The 20,969-nt window shown below is 38.0% G+C and overlaps 1 protein-coding gene across 1 annotated transcript in view; it reads left to right on the top strand.

Annotated features, from left to right (window-relative positions):
- The window catches only part of RIT2 (Ras like without CAAX 2), a 183,361-nt gene that overhangs the window by 86,691 nt on the left and 75,701 nt on the right, over window positions 1–20,969 (top strand). Inside the window, exon 4 of the mRNA XM_020584953.2 lies at window positions 7,169–7,360. Within this exon, the coding sequence (XP_020440542.1) occupies window positions 7,169–7,360 (192 nt within the window). The remainder of the gene's footprint in view (window positions 1–7,168; window positions 7,361–20,969) is intronic.

Raw genomic sequence — 20,969 nt, 5'->3', positions numbered from 1 at the left:
GACTGAATCTCTTTTATCTTCATACTTTTTCCGTCATCTGTGATGTGCATTTTGTCCCCAGTACAAATTCACAGAAGAAAAGGGATATTGCTGTTTTACAACAGAAGCAAGAATTCTTTCCTGTAATTATAAGGCGTGAGACACTGCCTGATCATTAATCAAGGGACTGATTATAATAATAATCCACTTCTACTGCAGGCTTATGGGCTAATTCTCATTTATTACTAATCCCATTTTGAACTGCTCCTGAATCATTACCAGAACAGGCAAAAAAGGTTGTGAGAGACGAGTTTGTTGTTCAACCAGAACACTGCAGAGACTTGACAAGGAGAAGAATCAATCTCCATCCTTCCGTGTTTAAGCCAGAGCTCCTGCATTTTCTTTGGTCTGTGTCTGAGCTGTTACTCAGCTCCCTTCCTTCCTCCCAGTGATGTGGCAGATGGTTTAGGCTGGCACAGGTGGCTGAGTACCACCTGCTGCAAAGTTTTTGCTATCTTTTGCCATGCAACTCTTTTTGTTGTTGCTCTTTGCAAAATATGGCTGGAAATAGGAGACAAGCAAGAAGAGAGTGTGAAGTGATGTTGATAATGTTCTGTGTTTCCTTGTTTTCTGCTGTGTCATTTCTGGGAACCTGTAGCTGGTGCAGGCAGGACTCCTGCAAGCAAAGCCAGCAGGTTGGAAACTTTGGCTTCTGTGATGGAAGAAGTGTTCCTTTCTTATCTCAACCCATGCTGAGGAACAGCATTTCCCACTGCTGCATGCTGTGAGGGGAAAAATCCTCTATTGGCTTTAGGCATTAGATGCTACATTCTCTTGATCTTTTGAACTCGATTGGAAATAAAACAGCCTTGTAGAAGCCAAATGAAAAGTTTAAAATGGAGGAGAAGACTAGCTTTATCACCCAAATGCATGAAGAATATGACTGGGCAGGGCCTGGCTGATACTGTGGACATCAGAGGCAGGGCTCTATATTTAGTCTCTGTCGAGGTAGTGAGAGAGGTACAAAAGAAAAACACCCCTGGCATCTTAAACACTTCCCTGAGGATGGGTTGAGTTACTCTCTGGAGTCAATCATGTGTCCCTAATGACTGCAGAGAGAGACTTGAAGACTAAATAAAGCTATGATTCTAAATGTAGAATACCCAACTACCTCTTCAGGGGGCAGAAACCAGATGAAATAAGGCCTGTCCTTCACATCTAGATTAGTACTGGTATTACAATATTTATAAGGTGTAATATCCAGCTAACATCCTATCTGGATGCTTTCTCATTTGAAATGTAACTGCTGCAGGTTTCTTGCTGCTTGCTATTACAAATAAGCTTTTAAAAACTACTTGCTTTTGTCCCTTCCTCCTCTCACAAAAAATGAAAGACTAAATCCGTGAAAACCAAATAATTATCACAGCACTTCTCACCAGTGTACTTTTATTAGGTAAATCTATTTCAAGAGGTAAATGAGAAGCACACTTTATGACAAGCTGTGCCAGGTGGATGATATGTAATCCCAATAAAGTCAACTTGATGCTTATGTGTGTAACAGAATTTACTAACAGAGAGACATGGGAGGTTTGTACTTTGACTTTTTTGTTAAAACGTATTCTTTGACCATATCTACAACAACTTTCCTGAGATAGGAGAAATCTCAACTTACTTTTAATAAAAAAAATTCCAAGTAAACAATGCAGTTTCATGAATTTTTTTATTGTTTTTAGTTTTTCTTCTATCACTATTTGAAGATTTTTCCCCTCCCCCTGAGTTTCCTGTGTCCTTTTTGTTCATTTTATCCTTGTTTGTTCATTGTCATAGATGAACAATATCCTGCCGGTTTGCAAGAACATATCCCACCCTTCAAGTGTTCACTATAAACGTAAAAAACCCAGTTTATAATAAGAATGACCCCTGTGGTAATCAGGGAGACAGTTTTGATTAAGAACATCTGTTAGCAGATTCCCGGTTCTAAAGTCAAGCAGAACATAAGACAAGAAGATATAGAAAGTGACATTCTTCAAACTGTGCGGCTGGCCTCCCTGGGGAGGCTCTGACCTCTTCCAGAGATACAAGCCAAGATCATAAAAAAAGAACAGACATCAAAATATGTGGAGAGTGTGTGTAGTTTGAAAAACATGACACCTTTGTTTCGGAGGTGCTGCATCTTTAAATTTCTAAGCACCACACTTCTGAGGAGCATGGGGAAGGACTGCACTTCTGAGCCGTGTTTACTCCTCAAACACATCACCACACAATGAAAAAGAAGGGACAGGGATGGTGACCCTCTGCTCATTGCCTTGTCCCTTTTTTTTTTTGTTCTTCTCCCCCTTTTTTCCTTTTTGGCACTGACAAGGCCATCTCTTAGCTATGCAGAACATGGGAATCTGGGAGAAATGGCTTCACTTCAGAGCTCTGCAGGTGTAAAATGGTGATGTGGCAGATGGTGCTTCTAAACAACTTCTATTCTGAGTCACATAGAAGCTTTTGTAGCCCAGCACTCCTTCTCCAGCATTGATCAGGAAGAAATTCTCAGGAAATAGTAAAGAAACAAACTTGGCTTTGCTGCTCAATCACTTCGTTTCCTCTTCTGGAGGCATTAAGATAGTGGTCTTATTTGGAAAGCATTCTGATCTCTAATGAAAAAAGCTCAACATACTAGTTCTATTTATATATCCATGATAACACTATGAATTTTAAAATTAATTAATCATATTGCTTCTTATGAAAACTTTTCTTTCACTCATTGTGAAAAGTGAGATAAAAGAGTACAAATCAAGATGAAGGAGAGAAAGCAGAGGAGAGAAACATTTTCTCTTTGTTGTTTTCTTAAAAACTTCTAGAAAAAGAGAGCATATACAGGAGGATGAAATGTGGAAAGAGGAATGCTCTCCCAAGGGTAGGTATGGAAGTATTTCTTCAGCTTGAATGGATTGTATTATGAAAGACAAAGTGCTGCTAAGAGTTGAAAATTTTGAGAGATTAAAAGGCAATGAGATAGGTTTCTACAGATACACTGGCAACTCCACAAAGATCAGGAAAATTGTGGGTCTGCTGGTGGAATGAGTGCGTCCTAATGATGAGGAACATGGAATGTACAAATACACTCAACGCTTTCTCTATTCCAGCCTTCACTGGCAAACTCTGCTCTTATGGCTCCAGGACTTTATGCCTCCTAGGAAAGTTTGAGGAAGAGAGAGAGTAGAGGGGGACAAAAAAGGAAGAAGTAGGTCACGCTGGGTATAGGGAGTTCAGTGTAACAGGATGAGACACATCCAAGCATGTTGAGGGAGATGCTTTTTATCATTGTGAGGCCATTCTGATACCTTTGAAAAATTGTGTCAGATGCCTGATCACTGATGAAAGGCAAATGTGATATCTCTTTAGGAGCAACCTAACCATTGAGAGACTTACTTGCCAATGTTCTTCAACAACACGTAGAAATACATAGTCTTATGAGCATTAGTGGCTTTTTTTCCCCTGCATTAATTTATACTGGAAAAAAGAAAAAGTTATGCTGCTTTCTTTCAACTTTTAGAAAAGTTTTGTTTTGCTTCTATCAAGAATTGATGCTTGTTCTCAAGTATCACATCTCCTAAGAAGAATGATGATTTGGTTTCAAAAGAGTTTTTACTACACTTTTCAGTTAAGTCTTAGTCATAATACACAAGAGAGTACTCGAGTGATGTCAAGCTGCAAAGTGCTGTAAGCATGACAAATCTTCACTTTAATTCTCAGAATTGATTTCCTTTTGAGGGGGTGTGATTTCCTTCTGTCTCTTCCCCTTGGCATTTACTGACTTGGGAATGTTTTGTATTTTCCCTTTATTGATAGAAATTTGTATCCACTATTCCTGAACGATTTTTAAGAGGAGCCTTTTTACAGCAAGGAACAATTAAAGATGATATAAGTGAGCCAGATGCACTGATACACTGTTGCTTATTTTACAAGGGAACGAGGCAAAATACAAAAATAAAACTACTGAAAAATCTGTAAAACCTTAGACTTTATCTCTATCTACACATGAACATTGACAGAACCCGAGTGAACTTGAGTTTTAGTACTGCTTACTGTAGAGAAGCATGAAAAAAAAAGGGGAATCTGAAGCAAGGTTTGATTGAACTTAAAAATTAACAAAGAGATTTAGTTGCCTCTTAGTCCTTTGTCTTTTATATATAGTATACATACAGAGTTGCAAAGATTTTATTACACTTATTGGTCATTATATTTATTCTTTCTCTTAGTATATGTTATTATGTTGAGATTCCTGGTGAACGGAGGAAAAATCCATTTCTTTTGAAATCAAAAACTAGGTTTATATCTGTTTGACCTTGGAGTCCTTGACTTTGTACTGAGCGATCATGCCAAAGAGAAAAAAGCTGAGAAATGAATGTCAACATAAAAAAATTGGAATGGAAATGACTAGCTGAGTTAACAACAGAAAGCAAAGTCTATGTCCTCAATGCAGTTTGCTCAGAATACTTAATGCCTCTGAAAATGGATCACTGCAAACACGACACTAAAGTATTTTGTCTGTTTAGTCCAATAAATCAGCAGCAATAATGTGTCATGATAAAAAATTGCGCAGATAAATTAATTCATATCTTGAAAGTCTTAACTTTGCTCCGGTAGGAACCAGAGCGCGTAGGTAGATGATTCTGACTCAAGAGTGGCAGTCCCTAAAATCTGAGAACTCTGTCCCTTTGGAATGATTCAGTGTGTGAAATTAGGAACCCAAGGTCTCCTGTCAGTCAGGGAAAGCCATTAAGCATCCCTGGGGAGTGATCCTGGGAGTACTGGTGCTGCAGAATGCCACTTACTGTGAGTAACTTAAACTGTGATATGTGACTTAATTCCTTCTTGGTTTGCCATAAGTGGCTATAAATGAGTGTACAAAGTTCTGAGCGCTTCCTAGAGGTGGATCACCTCACTTAAACAGAGCTCATTCTTTGTAAAAGGTTGCACAGAGTTGTCATACAGTGCGACAGTAGTTGATTTATGAAATTTCTAACTTGGGGAGACAGGTCGTCTGGGCTGGGTTTAGGTTCCATGCGCAAACACGTACTTTTAGCAAGCAGCTCCACTCAATTGTATAAATGCTTTAAAAATAAATAACAGGTGCAAAAAATAGATAATTAGATAACTAATGGTATAAATATTTCCCATCAGCAGAAACAGCCTGTAGTCCATTAACGGCATTGAATTGTTTACCACTTTTTACAAGGACAGCTTAGACAGTGGGCAGCGACTAAATTCAGATACCTAATCCACAAATTTAACTTCGCTGAAGGTTTCCATTGTCTGCTCAGCCTGAAGGAATCCTGGCCTAGTTCTGCTCCTCCTACAAAGGAGACTCCCCTACTAAACATGGTGTAGAACAGTTCTAAGGGACAGGTGCAAAGAAGAGAAAATCAGGGTCGCAAGGGTTGGGCACTCCAGTGAGATCTTTGTTCTGGTATAAAAGCCTGGGGTCTGAGGGCAGGTAACGGATTTGATGACTGTGTTTAGTCATTAACACTCCTTGCCCTCAGCTTGGAGACTTTGAATGTGATCTCTAGTTTTGTATGGCACCATTTATTAATCTAATTGCTATCTAATGTAAATGGCAGGAAAAGACCTGGGAACAGAGACACAGCTCTTGTCAGTGTCTTATCCAAACCATAGAGTGTGGAATCCTTTCTGTTTGATATCTTCAGTGTCCAGCTACCCTACTGCCTGGACATCCAGTTTCAAGAGGATGGGCTACGTTTTGACCTGATCCACTCTGCCTTGTAGCCTGGTAGTTAATAAACCCTCCTGGGGTGCTACTGGTAATAATTTAGAGATTTTCAAATTCTGAGTAAGTCTCAAAGCAGAATTCTACTCTCAAATTACCTATTAGTTTGCCATTTTGAAGCTTAGTTGGGTGAACTTTTTCCTGCAGCAGGTGAAATGTTTTGAATGATGTATAAAGACCTTGGGTAAAAGATGCATCATAAATAAGTGATTATGGTCAACATGAAAGTCTATTCACAGGAGGTAATGTCAATCAACATGAGCAACTATTGAGAGAGATTTGACTGAGACTTTAAAAAGAGCATAAGAAATTCATTTCCTTTCAATTTTCAGCAAGGGCTGAGGATATATGTATGTAAACTAAACTGTTTTAAAATACCCTAGCCTAAATTCCCAATAGAGTAAAAAATACAGGATTTGATGCTGCATCCTGCTGCTCATAGAAATGGTCCAATGTTGATCTGTGTATTCCTTTTTTATCAGACCTTCCTGCATCTTAACATCTCTGGAGAACTGATTCTGTCAGGAGGATTCTGATCCTGACCGACTGTTGCCATGGTATTGGGTTATTCTGGGCTGTGATCAAGAAAAGCAAACAAACTTGAGAAAGAAGCTGGCTTTAAAACATATTCTCAAGACACAGTGCCTGAGACTAGGTTTTGAAAACTAAATCTTCAATTTTTTGTACAATGTGGCAGTTATTAAATGCTTCTGAAAAAAAATTAGTAACAAGAAGCATTGCTGTGATAATAAATGCATATATAAAAAGGGAGAAATGGAGGAGAAAATCAGGCCAATTCTAGCACTGTTTGAAATTGTTCATTCTCATGTAATGGCATTATCCCACGGTGAACTGAAACCCCCGTCTTTTTTGAGACCCTTTAAAAAGTAGAAGTTTTTGCAGATTGGATTCCCGTTTTGCTAGGTACTATTCCAAAGCTGGTGGGAATCAATGAATGTCTTTTTGATATTACTGAGCTTTTGAATTGAGTGCATAATAAGTAATTTGTACCTGTCTCCAATCCCTAGGTAGTAATATAGCTTCTTTTACACCTCTTAATATTCTTTCAATTGCAATTCATCTGTTTGTACTGGCAGCACTGCTGAAGCTTCTGGTAATACATGAGACAGTATTTTCTGTATGCAGGGACTTGCATAATAAGTTCATATTCTAAGAGGACAGAGCTCCCTTGATGGGAAAAGAAAAAAAAACATCCTAAGAGAAATCCTTATTATTGGGGTTGATGACCCCAGTAGGATGCACAAATTTCAGCAAGCAGTGTTTACAAGGGTAAAACAAGAAATGTGAATCTATATAGGGAATCAGGGAAGTTTTCTGCAAGTTTGTTATTTACTGATGGATAATTTTGTTTGCCAAATTACTGAGAGTGTTCTTCCTGTTCTGCAGGCAGAATTCACTGCCATGAGGGACCAGTATATGCGAGGTGGAGAAGGCTTCATTATCTGCTATTCCATCACAGACCGCCAATCCTTTCAAGAAGCAGCTGAGTTTAAAGAACTCATTTATCGTGTCCGGCACACCTATGACATCCCCGTGGTGCTGGTGGGAAACAAAATAGACCTTGAGGAGTTCAGGCAGGTAAGCGACTCCTCCACTGTTTTTGGCTTGGTTTTTCTTGGCTGCCTCAGGGGTTTCTGCAGCATATGTTGTACCATGCTACCAAGAATTATTAGCACAAGAAGATGTTTAATCAAAGAGCAACAAACTTGTAATAAATTAAGGTCTTTGCAGTTCTTTTCATTCATATGTTGTGGAACTTGAAGTAACCTTGGCAAATCACATCCAAACTTTCTGGTTTTACTTGAAAAACTTTGACTACTGTTGTCAGAAGATTTACATATATATTCATATATATGTATTCAACATAGAAAAAGATTCAATCAGGATCTTTGTGGAAAAAAACTTGGGTTCCTTTGATGTTTCCAGACATTAAACAGAGGTTTCTTTTTTTTCCCCCAAACATACTAGATTTGATTAAAGATTTTTCAAACTCAGACATTAAAAAAAAAAAGTGAAAATAAAGAAACACATATGAGAGCACATTTGCCTGAAGATCCAGTGACTATGTTGTTAGAGGGTTCGGTAAAATGGCAACATTTTGAGAATTGAAGACTTGAATTCGCTTTGATTTTTATACAAGATTTCAGCTACCACCACCCATAGAGCAGCAGATTTTTTTGACTACAAGGCCAATAACTGTGGCTGTCTCAATGTCTTTAATAATCTTTGCTCACTCTTTTCATTTTGCTCCCTCTCTACTTCTTCCTTACTCTTTATACTGGTGAGTTAGAGAGAGATCAGATTAGAATGGCTTGGCTGTGACCTGGTACTGAATGGAAAATATGCCTAATCTTAAGCAGAGGCTTGAAACAAGAAGGAAAAAGAAAAAAATATTATCCTATATGGAAATTTTAAGATGCCTCTGATACAACTATGACTGCTTACAAATGCCTGACTTCTGTGCAGACATATGTAACACTTAAATAAAATGGTGGGTTTTTTGGTTCATTAGCATCTGTGCTCACACAATCCTATATACTCTTCTCCACTTATCCTGTCACTCTTCTCCCCATTTCTTTGTCTTCTTTGTTCTACCTGAAGAAAATCCAGGACAGTATTGAGCCTGAAATTAGTCTTAAAGATCTGATTATGTACATTTAAAACTTCACATCTGTTTTCCAGATCATTGGCTTCCTCCCTAAATCAGGATGTGACAAAACCCTGATGGTGACAATCCAGCTGCAGTTTAACAGGCATCTTGAGCCTCAAACAGCAGTGCCATGTGCTTATACACCAGAGGGGAGGGATATGTGTTTGGGGAAGGAAGTGGATTCAGTGGTTTTGCTGAGAGAACAGGACATTGCACTTGACCCCAAAGCAGGATACAATTGATTACCTGCAGTTACCTATAGATGAGGTGTCAGGAGTGTTTTATTTCCTAATTGGTACAAAGACACTCTTGCACTCATCTTTGGCACTATCTCTTTCTGATCTTACTTTTTGTTCAACTTTTATATTTTAATCACTGTCAACATACATAAAAACATATGCCTGATTTAAATACTTTTACATTCTCAACGATCTTGTCTGGTGTCACAAACAGGAAAATTACTGTGCATGAATGCCTGGATTGGATTTCCCTGACAACATTCAAGATTAAGAGGCATGGGGAGGGATTGGGGAATAATATTTGAAATTATGCCCGTGAGATGTGATAGACACACTAAAAACTGTTCTATAAGGTCCCCACTGATGATCCTGCCCTAATGTGTAAACAAGGAAAGTCCAAATTGTAGTTCTGCATTTTGAAAAGTTTTCAATGAAACAGGATTTAGATCTTCAAAATGTTTTCTTCCATATGCCTTCTACAAATGCCAATGTTTGGCAATGTTAGAAGGGTTTTCTCAAATATTCTGCAATCCAGATCTTGACCCTTAAGTCAAAGACTAGTAAGGTAATGCAAAGCAGTTCTGCTCCTTTAAATAAAGCATTTGAATATGACTTTGTGCCCATAAACAAGTAGTATGAACCAACTGTAGAGCAAAGCAATTTATTCTGAAGTCCATATTTTGGGATATTCTTTTTAAATCTAGACTATGTCTACCCCATGGCTGTTGTCAGCATAACTAGTTGGTGCTAGAGTATATAAATTGTCCTCCTGGAGTGTATCTTCACCTAAGTTTAATCCATTTTAGATTGTGTTTTCATATACCACTCCACAATTCAAAGCAAATCACGGTTAAGTGGGGGTGATGAGCAGATACTTCTCAGAGTACCTTCCTGACCTAAACTGAAGCCCCAGCCTGTGGGAGGACACTTCTGTGCCCAGCTTTAAGCACATATGAAACCTCAGTGTTTCATTTTCTCAGGACTGGGACATGAGGCTGTGCTGTATGTTTAACAAACACTGAAACAAGTTTTGTCTATGCTCGCTTGTAAGGTTAAGCAATATCTAACTGGATGAGGTCTGGGAAGGTAGATTGAAAAGGATCTTTTCAAGGTCATGCACTGTGGTTACAGCTTCATTAAAAGCATTTGGATGGCTGAGAGTGACAGCAGACTAACTGTGGAGTGACAGGCAGCAATGAGCTGGTGATGAAGGGCATTAACATATCAATGAACAAACAGGGAGGTATACAAGCACACCAAATTCAAACAGCTGAAAAATAGTAGGTGTCAGAATGCAATCAGCCAGATTGGAATTTGACCAGGGCACCAGGGCTAATATTGTGGATTTGTTTAATGACATTTTTCTCCTATGAATTTCATTAAAACAACTGTAATGTTATTCATGTTATTTCAAGACACAACATTAAGTTCAACATTCCTGGGCATCATTTCCATTTAATGACAATTCTGCAACAATCAGACAGGCCATAGTGGTTTGGCCAGACAAAGCTTTTGTTTGAAATGTGAATCCCAACACAGTACAGATAATGATGTATGCTGCTTTCCTCAAATCTATCAACAGGACTACAAGAACAAAACTAATCTGCAATTAAAATTGTTTCTTAACAGGAAACACTGCCGAGAAACAAAAACAACAAGCTTATTATTTTTAAATTATATTTTTATTTTATGATGGCTTCAGTGAAATTATAGTCTTTATGTATGGCTGTGATTTTTAATGTCCTAAGAAATGGGTTTGTCTGTATTCCTTCTTAAACCAAGTTTTAGTTACATTCACCAGCCCAAAGAATAAACACTTTCAATTTTCTCTGAACAACATGGGGGAAAAACTGGGGGGAAAAACAAAGTAAATCATTATCTTGATGTATATGTGGTGGCAAGGCGCCCTCCATCCCCCAGTGAACAGGCATGAATGGTTAAGGCATTCACAGAATCATGGAATGGTTTGTACTGGAAGGGACTTTAAAGCTCGTCTCATTCTAACCCCCCTGCCATGGGCAGGGATGCCTTGCACTGGACTGGGTTGCTCCAAGTCCCATCCAGCCTGGTCTGGAACATTTATCTATTTCCATTCCCTAATTTTTTCAGCCATTGCTCTAAGAAATATTTAAGTATTATGTGCATTATATTCCATAGCTGTTAGACAGAAAAATACAGAACTAACTGTTTGATTAGGTAACATTTTAATTCCAGTGTTTTCAAACAACAAAGTCATTAGATCAGTAAATGTATGCTTGTATGTTTTTAATTATCATCAGATTTTCAGAAACGTGTAGGACCAGCTGTTTGAAAATGCTGATCCTTTCACTTTAGGTGTCACTTTATTCCAGATGAACACCTGGTTCTTACTGTTCAAAACATGTATAACAGATAAATATCTAATTAGAACATATTCATCTTCAAAAAAATACATTAAAGCTATTCAAGCTCATGTCATACTAATGCTAAATTGCAGCTTTATATAAAAATATTTAATAGTTAGGACCTGTGACATTACTAAAAGGTTGCTTAGAAAATATACAAAAGCGTTACCTATGGGTCATTGCAAAATATTAATTACATTGAGCAATTCAGAGGGGAACTAACTACTCAAGCTCCTTTGAATAACGTGCTGTTAACTCTGAGCTATAAAATATTCTTTCTAGAAGCTTTTTCAAACTTTAATGTGGATGTTAGAACCCCTCTGGAAATTCTAGCCACACAGAAATATAACAGCCTTCACGGAGCAGTTTTTCTTGTATGCTTTTTTCTGACCCCAGAGGAATCACCTATGGGCTCAGCTGAGTCCATGGATAATATGTGGATATCCATTTAGTCCAAAGTTAGGAGGGAAGCTCATGTTTCTTCCAGCTCCTGGTCTCTCTGGGAAGCTTGTCATCAAAGCTGTTAGTTTTGCCAGTACAGTCTTGCTCCTGAAAAGAATTATGCAACTGTTTACCCTTCCACCCATGAGTTGTCTTACCGGCTTCAAGCAAAAATCTGACAGTAGCAGTGCCTTTGAAAGCATTTTCCTCTACAGCCTTCTCATTTAGTAGGGGGGGAAAAAAATCAGCATGAAATCTGCCTTTTTCTTCCAGAACTGTAGTGATAGAACAAGGGGGAATGTAGGGGGAATGTGTTCGAGCTGAAAGTGAGTAGGTTTAGATCAGATGTTAGGGAGAAATTCTTCACTGTGAGGGTGGTGAAGCCCTGCACAGGTTGCCCAGAGAAGCTGTGGTTCCCTTGCCCCTGCAAGTGTCCAGGGCCAGGCTGGACAGGGCTCAGAGGAGCCTGGTCTAGTGGAAGATGTCCCTGCCCATGGCAGGGGGTGGAACGTGGTGGTTTTTAAAGTCCCTTCCAACCTAAGCCATTCTGTGGTTCTGTGATTCTATCATTTAACATGGAACAATAGATTACTCGGAGTGTAAATGTATTACAGATGTGTCATTGTCTTTTTTTCCTAAGGCTTTATTATATCATAAAATAATTCTTAAACCAGGATCACAGTAAGTTTTCATGATCATAACCAACTGAATAATCTCACCTCAGTGAGGTTTTACTCTGGATTTTGCACAAGATAAGCTGACTGGTTATCAGACAATGCGAGTATCAACTTTTAAATTTGTCATTTTGACAGTTGCTCTATTTTCATGCTTCTCAAACCTTGAAATATCTGAGTCTGAGACAGATAAAGTTTTTTTGTTTTGTTTTGCTTTGTTTTGTTTAGCTTTATTTTTTTAAAAAAACCCCTTGTTTTGGTTTGGTTTCTTTTGTGTGAGTAACTGTTTGGTATCTATATCAAAAATTGTCAGTCTGTACCTTCTGGTGCCTGGTTGAGACACTGAAAATACTTCAAGAATATGATATTATATTTTACTTTTGTTTTTATTTTTCTCTGCATAACTATGAAGCACTGTTTACTAGATGCTCTCTTACTCCTATTATGAATCATGAAACTGCAGTATTATGAATTTCTTACCTTAGCATCAGGCTGAATTCTGTTGCTTTTGGGATTAAAACTGTTTTGAAATGTGTAACTCTACTTTAAAACCAGCAGTTCCATTTCCTCTTGAAAACATTGAGGTAGAAGAGTCTGTACTGAAGGAAGACTCTTGTTTCCCATTATTCAGACCAGTGTCCTACACAAAGAATAAAAGGCTTCAATTCTCCTTTTTAAGTGCAAGTCAACGTAGATGCATTTTTTGCTGCTTATTGACAAAGAAAAGTGTACATTTGTGCTAATTGCAGACGTTGTAAATGGTGAGATTAAATGACTTGGCCAGAGTCTCTATAAAATCCAGGCAGAAAACTAGGATTTATCACATGTCATAGAAGTGTCTCATAAAATGAGATGTATCTGCCGGGGAAGAAGTCCGTCTTGCTGCTGACAGCAGAGGGAGGCTCAGACAGCCACCTTCTTTGCCTTTTTACAGTGGTGCTGGGGAGAGATGGAAACTTACAAAATTGCTTCTGACATTTTAAGTTAAGAATCAAAACTTACTGATTCATTCTGTTATTGCTGCTGCTAACTACAGACTGTACTTCTGAACCTTGCACTCATATTTCCTTCGGTTTTCGAACAAACAAAATCCTAGACAACAACTACAAAATCATAACAGAAATTTGATCAAAAAAATCCAGAGGAGAATACGGCACAGAAGAGCAAATTCTTCAAAACTATGTCGTGTCCAGAAAAGGGGAGCTGGGGAAGGGTCTGGCGCTAAAGTCTGATGAACAGCAGCTTAAGGAGCTGGGAAAGGGGCTCAGCCTGGAGAAAAGGAGGCTCAGGGGGGACCTTGTGGCTCTGCACAACTCCCTGACAGGAGGGGACAGCTGGGGGGGGGGGTCGGGCTCTGCTCCCAGGGAACAGGGACAGGAGGAGAGGGAACAGCCTCAAGCTGTGCCAGGGGAGGGTCAGGTGGGACACCAGGGAAACATTTCTTGATGGCAAAGGCTGTCCAGACCTGGCACAGATGCTCAGGGAAGTGGTGGATTCCCCATCCCTGAAGGGATTTAAAAGCCATGTGGATGTGGTGCTTGAGGACACGGGTTAGTGGTGGCCTTGGCAGTGCTGGGAGAAAGGTTGGACTCAATGGCCTTAGAGGGCTTTTTCAACCTCAGTGATTCTAGGGGTCTATTTATTTGAATTTTTTATTGAATTTTTAGATTAATTCTTTCATCCATTTTGATTCCATCTTGATTGTTCATTTTCCATGGATATTCACGTAGTTCCATTTTCCATCAGTGCCTGACGAAAATGAATTACATTTGTAAGGAGCAGCCGTCATCACCCACTTGCCTACATATTGCCGTCCCACATGATATCACATCATATTCTTTGTTTGATCTTCAAAATCTGAACAATGTAAGCCATTTTTGCTGTTTCGGTGGAGTTATGACAGTTGTCTGAATATTTGGAATTAAAATTACTGAAGTTGTCATGATGTTTTATTATCTTAGGAAACTGTCAGACCTTTGAATAATCACTTTCTTGCATTATCAAAATGCATATCTGGATTCTGTCATGTTCTTCTATGACTCTAACTTCTATTTACTTTTAATTGATTTTGATTTTTCAACATTTCTTTCCCACTGGCCATTGTCCTAAGAAGTCTTTCTCATATAGTTTTCAAAAAAGAATCTTTATAGCATTTTCCCTCCCACCAAAGAAAGAAAGAAAGGAAGAAGGAAAAAGAAAAAAAAAAACAGGGTGTGTATTTTTCCATGCCAGTGCAATTGTAGAATTAAATTTGGCAGCTGTAGTGTTTTGGAAGGAAATTCTATCATTATCAACTTAACATTCATTAGCAAATATTCATTTAAACATAGTTTACCTCCTTGTCATTACAATGCTTTCATGTTTCCACAACCTCACCCAAACCACAGCCTCTTATTACACAGGTTGCATTAAATGCCATCAAACACACAGACAATTGCAATGAAACTGTTGACTCATTTCTCAGTTTATAATTGTGTTAACCTCTAGTGAACCACCCAGTAGGTCCTGTGATTCCTTTAACATGGAACAGAAGACTAAGATGAAGATAACAAGTTGCTCTGTAGGAGAAGAAACAACAGCAAAACAATAGCTGCACTGCAGATAATAAAATGTTTATAATGTAAAACCTGGATATTCAGAGATAAAAACAAAGACAGCTAATTTCTTGTAGCTGAAGCAGGACAAAGCAGGACGCATAGCCAGGGGAGGGTGTTGCAAAGTCTCTTCACTGCTAGGGTTATTAAACAGCAGCACAGTTTATATTGTTTTGAAAGGCTCCCAGTACTTCTTATCTCTACCTGCTTTAACTTCACCATCCACCTCAGAGATTTTTGTCCACCCCAGGCACTGGATCCTGACTTGGCATGACTGTGTGTGACTTCAGTGGGAGAACACCTCGGAGGAGATGTGTGAAGGTACAGAGAGGCCCTTTCACCACTTGCCTTATTGATAGAGGATGCTTCTCAACATGAACTTGGGCTGAGATTTGTCAGCTTGTCCTGAAAATTAGCACAGATCGACTCTTGTGAAGGTTTTCACATGACAGTCATGCCACAGGATCTTTCTTTGTAATTAAAGCAAGCAAGTCGTGTTGTAAAACTTGCACACAAAACTCCTGCATAGTTGCAGGAGTGTAGGGCTTGTTTGCAAGCAAGTTCGGGGTGCTGCAGCTTTCCTCAGAATCTCTCAGAGGGAAAGATTTTGGCTACACAGTGACCACACAGAGAGGCAGAGCTTGCAAGTGAAACAACAGTGGCATCATTTGTTGGGTGACTAGTGCTTAGCCAGCAGCCTGTGATGGATATTTGTTGTGGTTTAACTCCAGCCATCAGCTAAGCACCATGCGGCCACTCACTCATTCCCCTCTGTTCCTGGTGGGGAGGAAAATTTAAAAGAAAAAAAAAACAACAAAAAAACCCACTTTAATAATTGAAACAAAATTAAGTATAAGATAATAATGATATTAATGGTAAAAATTATGAAAGGAGAGGGAGGAACAAGCCCAAGAGAAACAAGTGATGTTCACCACCCTCTGACCGATGTCCAATGTGTCCCCAAACAGAAAGAGGCAGCTCCTGGCCAACTGCCTCCAGTTTATGTCCTGGGCATGACATCCTACGGCATGGAGTATCCCTTTGGCCAGCTGATGTCAGCTCTCCTGGCCATGCTTTCCCCTGGGTTTTTTCATGGGCAGAGCAAGGGACACTGAAAAGTCCTTGACTGGAGTGAGCACTGCTGAGAACAACTAAAATTTCTCTGTGTTATCAACTTTATTCTCATTCTTGCAAAGTAGCATATTAACACAGGCAGCCATATCTACTGAGTGTGTTTTTGATGCAAAAATGTGAATTTCTTGTAACCAGGATAGCTTTCTATGTGTTTTTGCAGTAGGAGGTCAAACTACTTGAAAGTAGAAACTTTGCGAGAATTTAATTACAGCTCATTATGGTGTTATTAATAATAAGAGTATGACCTACCATTTAAAGAAAAGAAGATTAATCAGTTTAATCATCTTTGGTTTTTTTAAGATTTGCTTGTATTCCAGTCTTAATTACTCACTTTTTTTTTTCCCAGATGAATTAGGAAGTTAGATTTGTTTTTAATTATATCTGACTGCTTGCTTAAGAATAGCAACACTAGCTTCACACACTGTGACATTGTTTAAGTTGTGCAGTCATGACAATAAAAGAAAAAAAAATGCTCAAAAATCTCTTACCCCCCCAAAAAATGAGCCCAAAAAAGTAAATGAAGGGGAAAACATGTATTAATATCTCATCCATGGTGTCCAAATTTTACCATCTAAAATCTATGAAAAATGGCAGCTTCAAAACCTCTGAGTAAATTTTTTGATATAGCACAGTTATTTCAAGAAGATCCAGGAAATCACCTCTTATAAAATGACATTAAAACACATGATGGCACTTGAAACTAAAGATGATAAATGTCTACAAAATATCAAAATTTGAGTTTCAGTGTTAGTCACTCACATTACTAATTACATAGTTTTTCTGACCAGAATCCCCATCTGGGAGTTAGGGTATGGTGTGTTGTTTATTTGAAATTAATCTGTATTGGGTTTGATACAGCTTAGTATATTCATCCACCTTTTCCTGATGATTGTTGTCTCTAAAAGAAGAAAAGGATAGTCTTCCCTTCTGCTGTTACTGTATTTATTTCCTCTGTCACTCAGGAAAAGTTCTTTCTCTCTGTTTCCATCTTTGTCATTATTACCACCTACTACAATTAAAAAATGCTAATAAGGAGAAAAATTATATCTCTTACCAATTTTTTTAAGTCATCTGGTACAAGGACTGACACAAATATGCAGGGTTTTGTGTGTGCTTGTGTCTGTTTGGATGTTTTAATACTGTAATCTATGACCAACATTGTGCTCAATACAGGATATTCATCAGCACCACGGGCCACTTTGGGTATTCCTGTCATATATAATAAGCCATTGAAATTTTGAATTCACTTTACATTTTCTCTGAGGTGGTGGGAAATAGATTGTCTTTACACTTAATGATGATTTTCATTAGCAAAACCATGGGATAATTCTTTCATTGTTTTCCCAGCTGTGACTAGAATAATATTTAAGCAAAAAAAAAGTAAAATTTACCTTGATTTTCTAGATTCCACTAATTTCCACAGCTTACAATTTCTTGGATTTTGAAACCCAAGGAAGCATGAGTTAGTTGTTTTGCTGGGTTTGCCCCCCAAGCCTGCCCCAAAATCTGAGTGATATGCCAGATGTGCTTAGTCCGGGGCTACTTAAACTACAGACCAAACCCAGTGGCCTTCCTATCACTGTTTGAAACCTTCCTAGCAACTGATTCGAACCCCACACCATCAACTGTCACCAAATCCTGGCATGTTTTCTGCTGAAGACAAGCACCAGGATTGTGCTGGGTGCAGGTTCACTTCAATGTGAACTGATTCAGGAATATGGGTGTCAGGTGGCATTCCTCTGATCTCTTTTGCTCTCTTTCTCAACATACTGTATGAAGAAAATTGTGTGGATTTTCTCCATTTCATTAAAAATAGAGATTTTTTTCCCTGAATTTTTATTAATAGGTTATTTTTTTATAGGTTGGGAGGAGATTGCAGGTGTTTGTGTGTTTTGTGTAGTCGGAGAAGGAGGTGGAAGAGGAGGAGGGTGAAAGAGAGAGTAGAGATGATCTATGCTTTCCTTGGATTGAAATGTGCTCTGAGAACTGGCCAGACCTGTGGCCTCTGACTTGAACTGGGATGCAGACCTGTGTAGCTCATTTCCCAGTGCAACCCACTGAAGAAATGCTGCTCATGGAGAAGTTGTATTCCCTTTTAACCCCATTTTCTTTCCCATCTGAAGTGAATGAGATGATTTCACCGATGATTGCCTGTGACTACAAGATGACTGGTGATGGCAGGTAACCTTTTCAAGATTATAATACTCTCAAAACCAGGAGGGGGTTAGAACTTGAGAGTAGTTTGGTTTGATTTTGAGGATCTGCAATTATGAGAATCCCTGAGATCTGCCACGAAAAAAACAAGCAAGCAAACAAAAAAAAAAAGAAGCACCCACCTAAACACACACAAACAAAAACCAAAACCAAACCAAACAAAATAAAAAACTGAAACCAAAACCAAACCAAAAGAAAAAAAAAAACAACCCAACTCAAAAAAAAAAAAAAGAAACCAACAAAAAAGCAAAACCAAAACAAACAAACAAATGAATGGTAGAGTTAAAGAGATCATAGATGGGTCAACAACACTCGGTAATCAGTGAGACTGATGCCTGAAAGTCATTTGGGAAACATCAGGAAGCACCTGAGACATAGTGGTATCTGCAAGGACTTAATTCTTTAGTCCCTGAGTAAGTGTAATATAAGAATTTTAAATGTCTTAGTGTTAATATCTTTCTGTATTTTGAGACAGAGACTATTTCACTGTCTGATGTCTTTACTCTTGCTAGGGCTTTAACCTTATTTGATAAATATTTGTGAAGAGAAAGAAGTCGGTTGTGGGAAGGGTTCATAGGTAGCAGTTCATTCCTTAATTACTGCTTTTCCTTGTTTAAAGCATACACCCCAATCCTTTGTTTTATGAGGAGGGAACTAGTACCAGATAATTTTGGGTAAGGATAATTCCTAGATGAAAAAGTGTCCATCAAATTTGTTAAATTTCTGGGAAGAGATTTGTTGTGTTCAGTGTTACTTTGTTCTTCAGTCCCTCTGGAATCTTGATCACGAAGACATGGCTAGATGGGACAAAGGTAAAAGTGCCTTTTTACTCTGTTCTGGAAATCTTTCCTGACATTCTGATTAAGAGGAGTGAAGAAATTAACGTTAATAATAACTTAAATTTTCTTTATGCCAAAATATGTCTAAGGCACAATTAATTTTTCAGAACTTGCTGGAGAATCTCCCACTGTTTGTACCATTGTTCTGTGAACTGAAAGAGTGACATACTTTCCACTGTTGTCAACCTATCAGCTTTTATTTCACTTAAATTTAACTCACACTCGCACAAAATGCTGCTTTTACTAATTTTGAAGCCCTACCATATAAAAAAGTACTTCTATATTTGTCCTGATTGCCTGACATTTTCAATATGGAACGTCTGTAAAAGAGAAATTGCTTTTTATGGAGCTCAGGTAAAAAGGCCATGAGGGAAACTGAAGATAATTAATGAAAAAAACACCCTCATAAAAGACGGTAGAATAGTTCCAATGGGAATTTTTTTTCATTCTTCTTGTGCAGTAAAGTTAAAGGCTTGTTGTTATGCCAAAATTACACAGTAGTGCAGAAATCTTTATTTTTATAATCAGCAAATTCCTTAGCCTTGTGACTAGAAAGTCTTCTATTCTACATAAGTGTGTTTCACTAAAGCAACATAGGATCAGAATGGCTGTTTTTCTTCAAAAATTAAAATTATAAAGAAACAGAAAATTTTCATAGTATTGAAATCTCTGGCAGAAAATACTTCTGTAAAAAAAAATATATATATTTAAAAAGAAAATTAACACAATGCAGTAATGAAAAAAAATTCCATGCTACCTGAAATTAAGTAATGAGCTGTTACTCAGAAGCCCCATAAGGACATTATCCACTTAAATGTATTAAGCCTTCATCTTGTTCAATGCATGGTTTAATTTGTCTAGATAGTGATAAAAAATAGATAATCTAGGAAATCTCCTCTTTTCTATGGCAATGGAAGCATCAACAGTGCCTATATTATATTCTTTTTCCTCCTGTGTATGATTCTCATTGAAACTCTATGGTCTGAACAAAATCAGACCTTAATGTTCTGCCTTTACCTGCCTCAATATCTGTGGTTTTATCTTGATAAATAATGCTCCTCTATGACAGAACTTTGTGGTATTTTATTCTGAACAATCACAGGAAAGACAGAGAATGCTGAAGTGACTTTGAATGACAGAAATGTGGTTACGTAATACTAAAAAATTGTCTTATGACATTTAGTTCATTATTTATATGAGGGTGGGAGCGTTTGGTATAGAAGATGTGCAGTCAGAACACAGGCTTCCCAAAATTTGGAATTAGGACTTTAGGTTTGATGGTTCTTTAGTAGGCTGTCTAAATTCAATACTTGGGCAGCTTACAAAAATGCTAGAAAGGAGAGGTTTATGAACTAACTGATAATATGTGTGGCAACAAATCATCAGGAACAGATGGTATTCACCCAAGAGCTCCAAAAGGGTTCAAGTATAAAATTGCTGAACTAGTAACTGTGCTTAAAATGGAATCAGCAAGAGGGAAATGGAAGATGGCACGTGCAGAACAGTCCAGGGAGCTGCAGACCAGTAAATCTGAGTTCTACTGAGCAAATTGGTATCTACTAAGGAAAGAATAGGAATGGCAAATGTATGGATAAATGTGTATAAATAGGATTAACAAATATGTGAATAAATAACATTTTACAGGCAAAAGTCATCACGGCTTCAGAGAGATTGCTTGTGCCTAACCAATTAAGTCAACAAACATACAAGGAACATAAGTTAGGGCCATAAGTTCCTTAAATTTCCAAAGCGTTTTATGTGAATAACAAAAGCAAAATTGAAGGAAGATATGTTACATGTTAGTAAGTGTCAAAAAGGAGAACTAGCAAAGGTAGAAATAAATGGTGAAAAATGAACATGATTACCTTTGTAAGTCCAGGTAGATATAGATATTCCTCTTTGAAATAGATCCATCAATATCTGGTCAATAAGGTGATAGACTTTCTATTTAACTATTTTGGTAAGTATTTATTTTGGGTGGTAAAAATGACAGTTGAACACGATGATGTTCAAGATAA

The sequence above is a fragment of the Corvus cornix genome, chromosome Z, assembly GCF_000738735.6.
Source record: "Corvus cornix cornix isolate S_Up_H32 chromosome Z, ASM73873v5, whole genome shotgun sequence".
In the NCBI taxonomy this organism is placed as follows: Eukaryota; Metazoa; Chordata; class Aves; order Passeriformes; family Corvidae; genus Corvus; species Corvus cornix.
The sequence above is the reverse complement of the archived record's forward strand: the minus strand, read 5'-3'. Positions and strand labels throughout refer to the sequence as shown.